The sequence below is a fragment of the Stegastes partitus genome, unplaced genomic scaffold (genome assembly GCF_000690725.1).
Source record: "Stegastes partitus isolate 25-593 unplaced genomic scaffold, Stegastes_partitus-1.0.2 Scaffold419, whole genome shotgun sequence".
Taxonomy (NCBI): domain Eukaryota; kingdom Metazoa; phylum Chordata; class Actinopteri; family Pomacentridae; genus Stegastes; species Stegastes partitus.
Genome location: NW_007578150.1, coordinates 491834 through 505246, shown reverse-complemented (window position 1 = coordinate 505246; position 13413 = coordinate 491834). Strand labels below are relative to the sequence as shown.

Sequence of the window (13413 nt, the reverse complement as noted above, 5' to 3'; positions counted from 1 at the left end):
GGAAGAGCGGGGATGGGGGTCAAGTGTTTGAAAGCAGAAGAAATGTTAGATTAATGAGCCTTGCTTACTGTATAATTTGGCCTGTATAATTCAGTCCATGGCCCGTCTGTAATGTGTTTGCATATTATACAAATATACATCTCTGGGCCATGGACTATCCTGTGATGTACCCACTTGCCACACAAAGTCTAAGGCTGTAGTTATACTTGACCTCTGCAAGGCTCTACAGGATGCAAATTTTGTCAACCCAAGTCCTTGAGAGTCCACACAGGCAGCCCAACATTTGCAGACAACAGTTTGCACGCTCGGCAGTGATGTTTGTTCACTAATATGTAGATACAACATACTGCACATGACTCCAGTAGACCAGATAAAGCAGCGTAACACTTGTTTTTACACAACTTCTTGTACTTAGGTGACTCAACTAGAACTGTTTACTCCTAGGACAATCTTTGAGACTCCAATGTGCTCACGAAACTCCTTCTTTGCGATCGAGAATTCATCTTGTGTACTTAAAAAAACTGCAACTTTTGAGGTGTATTTTGGCGAGACTGGATTGTGTACCAGGAAGTTCGAAAAAGCTAACCGGCTATTCAGCTGTTAGACTATCGATACTCAAACTGTGTAAATGCATAATTAAAAACATGCTAGTTTAGCTAGTTTAATATGTGTTAGCTGTGTAACAAGTAGAACTCACACATGCTGTAGTGGTTTATACGTCTTATAATAAAATACTTCACCAAACTGGCTACACACCTGGCAGGACAACCTCCTATCTCATTCCTCAGCTTGCATCATTTGTCTTGTTTTTATCGCAGTAATACTCCATGTACCAAAAAACTAGACAGTAAAAAAAACTGTAAAATTAGCCATCCCAGTGTTGAACACCAGGGGGTGTCGTTTGTATTTCATACAGAATTACAGATACCAAACAAAGCTGTATGGAAAGTTTAGGTGAGTTATATAAAATCTCTCGCCACTCTAAACATGTTTATTTCAGCTGTTAAGTTTTGACACGAGGTTCTATAGCGACTAATTTGGATTTGAAGCCTCAAGTGGACACTGGAGGAACTGCAGTTTTTGGCATTTTGATGTTTTCTTGAGTACCAGGGGTTATGACTTGTGCACATTTTCAAATGAGCTGCCCTGTTTGTTTCAGTTGTGGTATCTTATGTATTGTAACTCGGGGAAACGTGCAAATAATGACAAACTGAGTTTAGCCGCCAATCGAAAAGGGAGCAACACGCTGATGGTAAACACACGGACAGAAGAAATGCAGCAGCCATCTCCAGAGTAATAAAACTGAGGCCCTTCAGTCATCAGTGGACATCCTGTCGGCTTTTTATATGTCACAGATAATGAAATCCCCTCCTGGTAAATCTTTTCTGACCTTTTTCCGCTCACTGTGTATCCATATGATTTTCTGTTCCTCCTTCACCAGCCTCCCTATATTTTTTCAGTATTAAACTTGAACCGCATCCCTCCCCATCGCTGTTCTGCTCTTAGTGATGCTCATAAATCCATCAGAGTCGAGTGGACTGATGGTGATGTGGTGATTTTGCAACTACAGTAACAAGCAATGCTTGCTGGAGAGGATGCTTCTTGGAAATACTTTTGCTCTACGTCAGAGCACGACGGCTAGAAGGGGAGTTTGGCTTTGTTTGGCAAAAAGATGGTACAGATGCTTCCGTTTCTTATTTGTGGCAAACAAAACATGCAAAATAAATAGCAAATGAATCGTATTTACCCTGTTTTTCACATCAGGAGCATTAGATTTTTACTGACACACCTCAAAATAATTGTTTGTTCATACCTACAAGTAAGGCACATTTTGATTTGTTCTGTTTTTTACCCTGAAGTGCAGTGTGTAGTTTTCAGTTGTTACATTTTTCTATAGTCTGTCGACCACATCCTTGAAACCACTTCTCAAATGTTGTATAGGTTTCTCCAGTGTCGCCAGAACAGCTCCATCTAGTCAAGGTTTCCTGTAGTATCAGACACCAAGATGTTAGTGTCTGATCTTTTAGGTCCTAGTACTAAGTTGCAAGGTGAAACTTCCGCTCCATAGCTGCTTGATTGAGATGAAATGAAATGAGATCTGAGGAATTTGGAGGCCAAGTCAAGATCTTGAACTCTTGGCCATGTTCCTCAAACAATTCCTGAACAATGTTTGCAGTGTTGCAGGAAAAAATTCTCCTGCTGAAAGAAGCCATCAGGAATCCTGCTGCAATAACAGGGTTGACGGGGTCTGCAGCAGTGTTTAGGTAAATGTCAAAGGAGCATCTATGTAAATGCAGGACTCAAGGTTTCTAAGCAAAACGTTGCTCAGAACCTCACAATGCCTTCACTGGCTCACTTTCTTCCAGTGGTGCATCCTACTGCCATCTCATGAAAGAAATGTCATTCATTAGTCCAACCCATCTTTTATTTGTCCAGTTCTGACGCTCATGTGCCTGTTGTAGTTCCATACGCAGCAAACCGTGACACTCCGTATGTTCTTACACCTTTCTATCAAAGCTAGCATTCAGGTTTCGCCAATCCCTGGGATCGGGCCACTGAAATGCTTTGGGTGCCCAGTTCACCGGTCGTCCTTCCTTGTACCACTTTTAGTGACCACTGTATGCCAGGAACACCCTGCAAGACTTGCCGGTTTGGAGATGCTTCAACTCAATCGTCCAGCTATCACAGTTTGTCAAAGTGTCTCAGATCATAGCTGAGTCAAGATCTTGAGCTCTTGGTGTTGTTCTTCAAACCATTCCTGAACAATGTTTTCAGCATTGCAGGCAGCCTTATCCTGCTGAAAGAGGCCTTTATGGAATATTGCTGCCATGAAGGGGTGTATGTGGTCTGCAGCAATGTTTAGGTAGATGTCAAAGTAACATCCACATGAATGTAGAACTCAAGGTTTCCCAGCAAAACACTGTCCAAAACATCCCACTGCCTTCTTCCCATCCTGCTGACGTCTTTTCCAGAAGTAAACGAAGCATCTGACTGTCCTATTGTTAAAAAAAATGTTATTCATTAGTCCAACTCACTTTCCATTGATCCATTGTCCAATTCTGATGCCCATGTGTCCATTGCAGCTCCATACGCAGCAAACTATTATGTTCTGTATGTTTTCACACCTTTCTATCAAAACTAGAACTCAGGTTTCACCAGTATATGGGATCAGACCCACAATGTGCTTTGGGTGCCCAGTTCACCAGTTGTCCTTCCTTGGGCCACTTTTGGTGACCACTGTATACCAGGAAAACCCTACAAGAATTCCAGGTTTGGAGGTGCTCCAACCCAGTCGTCCAACTATCACGGTTTTTCAAACTGACTCAGATCATGACAAAGTCAAGATACTGAACTCTTGGTGGTGTTTCTCACATCATTCCTGAACAATGTTTGCAGTGTTGCAGGGAGGGTTCTCCTGCTGAAAGAGGCCTTTAGGGGTTTATGTGGTCTGCAGCAATGTTTAGGTAGTTGTCCAAGTCGCATCCACATGATTGGAGAACCCAAGGTTTTCCCAGCAGAACGTTGCTCAGAACATCACACTGTCTGTGTCCCATCCTGCTGCCATCTCTTCCCGAGGTAAACGACTGTCCTCTTGTAACTGAAACGTAATTCATTACTCCAACTCACCTTCCATTGCTCCATCGTCCAGTTCTGATGCTCACATGCCACTAGTAGCTCTATGTATATTCTGACAGCTTTCTATCAAAGCCAGCGTTCAGGTTTCACCAATATGTGGGATATGACCGACGATGAGCTTTGGGTGCCAATGACCCGTCACCAGTTGTCCTTCCTTGGACCACTTTTGATGACCACTGTATACCAGGAACACCCCACAAGAAGTGCAGGTTTGGAGATGCTCCGACCCAGTTGTCCAACTATCAGAATTTGTCAAAGTCACACAGATCATGACCATTTTTCCTACTTTCCAACACGTCAACTTCAAGAACTGACTGTTCACTTGCTGCCTGATATATCCGAGCTCTTGACAGGTGCCACTGTAACGAGATAATCAATGTTATTCACTTCACCTGTCAGTAGTTTTACTGCTGTGGCTGATCAGCGAATATCAATTTCTTCAAATTAGCCGAGGCAGCCGACAATCTTTCCCTCTCGGCATGGGAATCACTGCACATTAGTCTGTCTTATTTCTTGATATTTTGGACCCACATTAATCTCATTACAGCTAGGCCCCTTCCACATGTCGACCATGTTTGCGTGGACAAATGTTACTTCAAGACCTAAAGATTTTTTGGTACGGTGAGAACATTTGCGGCCGGCTCTCACACTTACAAACCAGTTTTAACGTTAAGACTTGGTTTAAGGGTTGAAATGTTAGAATTAGGTTTAGGTTAGGGTTAGAATACTTCTCCAGGAAATATTTTGTTGTGACCAAATAACATCCCCTGAACAAAGAACGTCAAGAATCTTGTGTCCCTGGTTTAGAGACCACTGAAAATTAAATTTAGTTGTTAAAATATATATAAAAGCAGTTGTTATCTAACCCTGTGCAGTTCAGCGTTCTGCCACAGCCTCGCTCGGTTTGTGGATTTTCAGGGTTTCCTGCTGAAAACGTGTGATCGGTCTCTGTGAAGACGAGCGCTGCAACAGGAAACACTTAGGAATTGTGGCCTTTTCTGGATTACATTGGTTGCGCTGTTGCCAAGACAACAGCAATTAGAAAAAGACTAGGTTACCAAGCAGAGAGCGGTTATGTTTCCGTAGCAACCAAGGTCAGGGAGAAGGCTCTGAGTTTACCTGATTCTTAGGAATGAGACAGATACAACATATTTGTCATTGTACTCGGGAGGCATCGGGTTCATGTAGTAATCTATTTTCTGAGCTCGCGCCGAAGACTCCGGCAACTTTTAGTTCCACCGAGTTTCACTGGCTTTTTAAAAACATGCGTGTGGGGAAAGTGAACAGCTGCTGGTGGCTCAGTTTTAGGTACGAGTCAAGTTAGGGTTTAAATTTAATGAAGAGAACGGTAACAGCATCAGCGAGGACGCACAAAACACTCCTTTCCTATAAGCAATGTGTTTGCGAGGACAACAAACACTGTGTCCTCCTATATGTAGGCCTGTCTGCGCCCGCTGTGTGCGCTTCCTGTAATTAGTTGATTATCACAGCTTGTTGTCACACACCAGCTTACACAAACACAATATAATGACAATGACATAACATGGCCTCCTTAAGCCTTGATCTACAAGATAGCATTCACTGTGCTAAGCAGCTGCATAAAGCTGCACTCGCACCGAAGCCCTGCATCTCCGTTTTATCACTTCTCCACCATTCTCCCATCCCTGCATCATCTTTTTAATACTTCCCTTTGCCTTAAACCCCTGCTGCTCTGGCCGTCATGCACACACAAGCCTCCCATGTCCAGCGTGGTGTGTAACCAGAGGCTACTAGAACACTTAATCCCTCAGCACCTGCTTTCCCCACCACGCTGACCTCTCTGCAGCTGCCTGCCTTTTGCCTTTATGTGTTTACTATACATGCTCGTCGATCGGAGTTAGGGGGCGGCGTTAGGCCATTTGCATATTTGTAGATTTGCTAGCATCGGTGTTTTTAATAACACATTTGAGCTAAAACAGATGTCCGGATGTTAGCGTGGCGAGCATATGGACCTCGTATGAAACGGCGACGCTGTGATCCTATACAGACTGCAGGGATCAGCAGTTAAATTAAAATGTGACGAACGCGGTTCCAGGTGGCGGCGACGTCGTTTCACGTCTATAACAAGAGCGAAATATAAAATAGGTGTAAGGAAAGGCATGACGGGAACAATACTGAACCTGCTACATCCAGAGAAACAACATTTGCGATTGTTTTTCTACTCCAAAGCTCACACACACACACACACACACAGTATATGAGTAAATATATTCTGCGGCATATATGATTCAATCAGCTCTGTTTGAGTTTCTTAGCGCTGAAACACGACTTGATGAAAGCAGACAGCGAGTAAAATTTAGACGATTTTATTGGCAGAAAATATATACAAACAGTAATATATATATATATATATTTTAAAAAGTGTAAAAACAATATAAAATAAAATGACCTCTTTCCCCCATCCATGTGAGGGGAAAAAAAAAAAAAAAAAAAAGAGCGTTTGCTGGACAGCTGGTCGCGGACCAACCGGACAAGCAATTCTGATCTGAATGTGCACGGCAGGAAAAAAGAAAACACCTTTGAGGTCCGGCTACCTACAGCTCCCACCTCCGCTGCACATCAATCACTCTCTCCACATCTCCATTTACACTTATTCCAGCCTCTCCTCCCCACAGGTCCCTCTTTGTTCTGCCGAGGAAGGGGGAAAGAGGGAGGCGAAAGGAAGGGGAGAAAAAAAAAGGCAGAATTGCTGCCTTCTCACTGAGCGGGAGGAGGGGCAGAGGTGGAGTGACCACTGTGTGATGGAGGGGCAGAGAGGAGAGGAACAGTGGTTTCCATCAGGAGAAGAATGCAGGGAGAGGAGGACCGCTGATTTCTCTGGAGGAGGAGAGGGCCACTGAGCGAACAAAGTGTTTTGTGCCTCCCGACGACGGACACGTTTGTTGTCGTGTCGCCGCTAAACAGAAAACAATGGGCCCGGCAGCGTCGGTCCGCAAATAAGACGAGCTCGTCAGGCGCAGACGTGTCTCATGTGGAAGTTGACCACGTACTCGGCGTTGGTCCGCTGCACCGATATGGCGAAGGGTTCGAACGGGTGGAAGGTGAAGGCGACCAAGCGGCGCACGGTGTGGTTCACCGGCCGACCCAGCAGGCCCGCCTGGATCTTGAACTTCAGCAGGCCGGAGTCTCGAGCGTAGAATCTGGAGGGCGAGAAAGAGACGGAGCTGCTGTGTTAAAGGCTCGTCCAACGACTCGTGAGCCATAATCAGGACCCATGTGGGTGTTTTTCATCCCGTCTCAGGGTTTTTTTTAGCCTCAAAAGCTAAACCCGTTAATGTGACATATATGAACCTTGTCACCAGTCTTTTCCCTGACGAAGAAAAATCACCAAAAAGACACTACAATTTACCGTCGTTCCCTAAACGCCTCACACACTAGTCAGTTCACTCAGACAGCCGTGTGGCTAAAAAAGTAAAATAAGGTGTTCTAGTGTCTGATTTACCCAAAATAAAACAGAGGAGTTTATCTACATGGGCTGTTTTCAGTGTCCACACATTTTAAACATCAACACTGCAGTCCATCTTGTTTATTAAACTCCAGGAAGCTCAAATCGTCATCGCTGTAGCTGGATTAGTTGAGATCTTGTCAACAGCTGTATCGCTACCAGACTCTCCCTCTTTTATTTAGGTCTTCTAAAACAGTCAGCTACAGATTGTTCATTAAAACATGGGAACCACAAAATGAATTGTTTCACACAGACACAAATCTATACATTTTGCAGCCTTATCAATCAATAATCGATTTTTCAATATCATTAAACGAACTCCACGTCCCAATTAAACTAAATCAAATTAAAGCCAATCAGCCAGTAGCCCACCGTAGCTCGCCTGTAAGACATCAGCTCTGCCTGGTGGGCATCAAGCTTCACAGGAGACTTTCTCTTTACTCATTAAACTCCCACAACACTTTCTGCTCGCTAACAAGCAGCTGCCAGGACTCCTCTCATCTACAAGACATTTCACTCTGACTTTTGTCTTATCTGTAAATATATTTAAATCAGTTAAATCAATCAATGAACGACTACTCGTTAACTAGGAGTACGGCGGAAAAACCTAAGAAGAGTCAGAGAAATGTTGTGATGCTCTGGACGAAAGAGAAAAAAGTTCCACGCTGCAGGTTTAACAAATGATCAGAACAAGGATGTATTTTCAGATGAAGACTGAATGATTCATCTGTCCCTGCTCTCCATGACCACCTGTGATCATGTGACCTAAGCTAAACATGCAGCTCATGTCAAAACAAGTAAGAAACTGTCAACTTTCAGGACTATTTAGGACATTTATCAAATCTCTCCACCTCTCAGATACCCCTTTTAAACCGAGCTGGTTCCATTCCTAGTTCAGAGCCAGAGCCTGACTCAGCACCAGTTCTTTGTGTTTCCACCTGAGCACCGGCTCCAGGTTCTCAGAACTGATGCTTAAGCAAGCACCAAGTCTTTGCTGGGCCAGAGCTAAGAACCGAGTACATCAGGATCTGGGGGCGGGGTTGTCCTGACCGACGAGACGGATGGAAACACAGAATGGGACACACAAGCGGTGATTTGTGTCGTCATTCACAAGGACGTCTCTGGTCCATCACAGATGTGTTGGAATGAGTCCCGGGGCACATGGAGGTTTTACACAAACTGTTGCACTGAAAGCCGGTACGATTGTGTCCCACCAGCAGCACCACAGTGGTGCAAAACAGTACTGTTATTACTTTGGTGTACTGCGGTATTTACGCTTAGAAATACGGTCTTCTCGTGAAAAACGGCGCGCACCAACATGCGCTGTTTATTCCGCTCATAGAGAAGACCGCACAAGAAAAAAATGACTTGGTTTCATGTTGGACAAATCTGACATTAGAACGCCCTGGTTTACTCTTTTTAAAGTCGTTTTTGGTCACACACCGGTATGAACACCGCAGCCTGCTGTCAGCCTGTCTATTCATAAGAAAACGTTCAGCTAGTCATATGTTTTGCCCGTGACAAGGTGGGAAGTGTGACCAAATGAAAAAGTCAGTCTGGAGTCCTGTGTGGACTTCTGAATGGCGCCAGCGTTGTTCGGTAAACGGCGACATATGGTGTGGCTCTAGCTTGACTCCTTGCCGATGGAAAAACAAACAGGTTCATAGGAGGTGCAAGATTTGAACCGACTAAGCTCTGGAACCAGCACCAGTAACCAACTAGCACCCGGTTCTTCTTGGTGGAAAAGAGGTGGCAATGCTGGATGAAAGCCGTTTTACTCGCATAAACATATTACTGGACATGTACATGAAGTGACAACGCCACGCTGAGATGAACCTCCGTACCTGATGGGATGGTCTCCGCAGGTCTTGGGCCTCTCCATCACCGACACCCACTTGTCGTCGTAGCTGAAGAGCGACAGGTCGAGGTACGGACTGCTGCTGTAGGACTGAGCGCTGATGGGCAGCTGACCCAGCAGCCGGCGCACCGCCTCCGTGTGGCCGCCGTACTTGGCGTTCACTATGGTGTCTTTGAATCTGAGGCGCAGTGGGACAGGTACGCGAGCACGACATTAGCAGCAATCATCATTAGGGAGATCTGCACAAGTTTCCTGCGTGATCCTGAAGGGCTCATTTCCGCTTTAGCTGGTTTTCTATGGAGAGCTCAATGGCTCCACTTGATTCAATAGAAATCTAAAAATAGTCGTAAAATACATTTGTGTTTATTCAAAGAAACCTTTGTGAGACATTCTTGGTTAAATTACAGTCTTCCAACTCTCACTGCACATTTCCAGCACTCAGCGGTCTCAAGTTCCCTCCCCTTTTCTCCTTTTCCCTTTTCCCCCACTCTTCTAAGCTCCACATCCATATTTTTCAGCCGTGCTCTCACTTTGTTTTGTGCCACAATACGTGCTGTCTTAGCGGCCTGTTTCCCGCTACCTGACTCGCGGCGGGTTGAAACCCTCTGAACCGGGCTTCACTTCCAGCCGCTTGTAAGTGGTACAAATCTGGTTTGCTGAATGTGCTCCTCGCCAGCTTTCAATTTCTCCTCTCCTTCTTTCCGACATCAATTTTCACCACTCTAAAATCCAATTCTAAGCTCTTTTCCTCGCTCAAACTATCCTTTATCTTCTCCTCCCTCCTCAGTCCGCCGCCTCCCCTCGCCGCCTCGCCCTCCACAGAGGATTTTGTCACCTACACCGGCGAGTGGAACCGCCAAATTCAATCACAGCTCCTCCAGCCACGCTGACTGTCTTAATGTCTCTCTTCTATATCCAGATTAAGTCCTGAAACTCCTTCCTCCTCCTCCTCCTCCTTTTTCTCCCTCCTCCAGGCGATCTGCTTCACTTCCTGACCACCGTCTTCAAATCCTCCCTGACATTTTGGCTGCCTGACATCAGGTGCAGCCTTTTTTTTTTTCCCTCTTCCATTCAGACCCTGACAGCTGCTTTTCTGCTATAACACACTGTTTTAATTTAGGTATTTCAATTATACAGTTCATCTGCTACACACAGGGTTTACCTTCTCTGGACCTGCCGGGCGTAGTTGTTGGACGACGCCGAGCAGGGGAACTGGACGGCCTGGCTGTGCAGCGTCGCGTTTCTGAACAGGTCGCAGAAGTTCTCAAACAGCTCCAGCAGCTGGTCCGAGGTGTTCTCAAAGACGGCCAGAACCTCGGTGGACACCATGTTGTAGACGACGAAGAACGACGGCTGTGAAGGAAACACACAGGAGGCCACTCAGAGATGGCTTGACAGGCTGCTTTGAAACTGTAACAGCAGAAAGAATCGGCAGATTTTCAATTTTCTGGTGAAATTTTCCAGCGATCGTTGAATAAATCGTGTGCGATGTGCAGAAAAAAAACAAATCCAAGCTTGGAATTGTGATATTACATTAAAATCACTTTGCATGTGTCTAGAGCTGCAGAAACAAACCAATTAACTGATTAGCGATCGACTACTAAATTAATCACCAGCTATTTTGACAATCAATTAATCAGTAAAATTAAGTGTTGAGTAATATTTTAAAAAGAAAAACAGTAAAAATTCTCAGTTTGAGCAATTTATTTTAGGAAAAAACACCCAAATTCTGTGACTACAGCTTCCTAAATGTGAATATTTACTAGTTTTTTTCCACATCTATGAGAGAACACTGGATATTTTTGGGTTGTGGACAAAACAAGACATTTAAGGATGTGATCTTGGACATTTCTCACCATTTTTTGACATTACATAGACCAAACAACTAGTCGATTTATCAGGAACCATCCAACCAATCGGTAGTTGCATCCCCACATGTCTAATTTTAAAAATGGTCTAAAATAAACCCCTTTCATTAAACGGACTCGGTAAAAGAAAAAGAAAACAACTGAGACGCAACAAGTTTCCCAGACGTGACCGATAATCATGTGACAGAAGCTCTGTGGCTTTTTGGTTGAACTGCAGGTCGTGTGAAGAGTCTGAGGGGGGAAAAAAAATAACAGCCGAGGTTGAAAATAAATACATCATGGCTTAAAAATAAAGTACACGGAGGAGCAAGTTGTTGAAAGATACACTGAGCACGGTGAAACATCTTTGTAGAGCTGAAATGTTTGTAGAGGTTGTAAACACATGAGCTGCAGCATGTGGAGGTTCATATGTTTGAGTTTTGTGGTAACATCGGTGGACTTGTTTCTTCAATTTTTGTTAAGTTAATATGAAAGGAAAGTAACTTTTCTTCCCCCTTTTTTTCAATGATTTAAGCCATTATAACTGTGTCATGCTGCAGAAAATACATTTCTGAGTTCTCTCTCCTTCCAGTCCTGGTTGCTCTGTTTCCATAGAGATGCAGGACTTTAGACTGCAGTGAAAAATGAGCCTCACAGTGAGTAAAAATGTGACGGGAACAAAACAAACACCCAGAAGCTGCTTTGGGATTCAGAGGGTTAATCGTGATCTTTGAGAGTAAAGAAAAACAAGGCCCAGTCAGGATAAACAACGCTCACTCTAGCTCAACTTAAACCTCTCACGCGCGCTCACGACACGCGACAGGTTGGATACGACGATATTTACGCGTCGGCGGAATCAAAAAAAGCTTAATGCGAGATTTCTCGTAAACAAACGGGAACATTAATTAGATCCGTTTGCCGCCGCCGAGGATGAGTCGCGGGGCCGAGCAGAATCTGCAGGACGAGCGTGTCCTTGGAGACCTGAAAGAGGTATTCCGGTTATACAACGCAAACAAAAGGCGGAGAGAGCGAGACGCGGGGGGAGAGCAACAAAGAGAGCAGAGGCAGGAATTCGCAGCGAGACGAGCGTGTGTGTGAGTGTGTGTGTGTGTGTGTGCGTTTGTACCTGCGAGGGGTCGGTGACTCTGAGTGTGACCACGTCTTCGCTGGTGTATTTAATGAAGAGGTGATGCTCGTCCAGCAGCTGCATCTTCCACATCCTCAGCCGTCGCAGCTGATCAAAAAACTGGAAGAACCTGAGACGCAGGGACAGAAAAAAAAGAAACCCAACATTTACAAGCTGGATGTATCGCTAATGAATATTCAACAGTTAGTTTTAGTGGTTCGTAGAGCTGCGGCGATTAATCAATCAATCTAGTCGCTGCCTGCTATTAAATTAACCACCAGCTGTTTTGATTTTCAAGGAGAAAAAAAAAAAAACGTCCTCATATCGCAACTTCTTACATGTGAACATTTTTTTGTAGGCTTTGGGAAACGCTCCACATTTTCCACCATTTTCTAGACTAAACCGCTAATCAGCTTGATCAACAAAGAAAACAACGAGCCGATTAATACGCCGGTGGACTGACAGGTTGTTTGTTCACAGATTTAACATTAACAGAAAATTAAAAACAAAAGATCAAACTCAACGCTGAAGAACCACAGATAGTGTTGTTTCTTTTTTACCAGGTTCATTCTTCTTCCTTGTCAAAACCTGGCGCCTACGTTACCCATGATGCAACATGGCCGCCAACAGATAACACTGCAAAGGCTCCAGTCCCAAGAATTAATAAAGAGCTCGAAACACTGTAAGCTCAGATCCTTCTTACTGTACATTTTGGCTGCAACCAACAATTATTTTCATTATTATTTACTTTGCACAATATAAATAAAAGTAATTTATTAATTGCTGAGTGTAGGAAATGTTTTAAAATGCCTATCAACACTTCTTGGAGTCAAACCTGGAAGTCCAAACCTCCAAAACATTTATCTGAAGATAATATATGCCTAATAAAAGCAGGACTCATGTGAGAGGCTGTAATCAGAATATTTGCTACTTGACAATCAACTCATCAAAATATTTGTTTTTGTTTTTATGTTCAAAATTTATCTGATTTGGCCCGGCTCTCTCTGTAAACACAAAACGGCTTCGTATGACTTTTTTTTCTCTCTCATACTTTGATAGGAAAGCACAACATGGCAGCCAATATATTACTGGCTGATAAGCAAGAAAATGTAATTGTTGTCCTCTTAATGGAGTTTCAGCCTATAATTACGTCCAGTAGCGTGGACGCCACTCAGCACTCGGTTGTGAGCGGTCATTTTTCATTCCTCTGCTGTCTGTCGCTGGCTGTCTGCAGAGCGAGAACACAGCAGACAATGAAACACGCTCGAGGTTATATCTCACCGGAGTCAATAGAAAAAGAAAATCACCTGTTGAACAAGCAGAACGTACAGTGACCATATAAAGTATGAACCTCCACTGGAGTTTCTCCACTTTTATTGTTTTATAGTCAGCTTAATTCATATTATTAAATATAAAAATTGCTATCCGGATAATACCACAACGACAAAATATTCGGATATTC

At 44.0% G+C, this 13413-nt stretch overlaps 1 protein-coding gene across 1 annotated transcript in view; it reads right to left on the bottom strand.

Moving 5' to 3' along the window:
* Positions 1-5965: 5965 nt before the first annotated feature.
* Positions 5966-13413, bottom strand: part of det1 (DET1 partner of COP1 E3 ubiquitin ligase) — a 15392-nt gene continuing 7944 nt past the window's right edge. Inside the window, exons 6-9 of the mRNA XM_008285854.1 lie at positions 11952-12081; positions 10141-10331; positions 8965-9156; positions 5966-6815 (exon numbers count right to left, since the gene is read on the bottom strand). Of these exons, the coding sequence (XP_008284076.1) occupies positions 6626-6815; positions 8965-9156; positions 10141-10331; positions 11952-12081 (703 nt within the window). The 3' untranslated portion in view covers positions 5966-6625. The remainder of the gene's footprint in view (positions 6816-8964; positions 9157-10140; positions 10332-11951; positions 12082-13413) is intronic.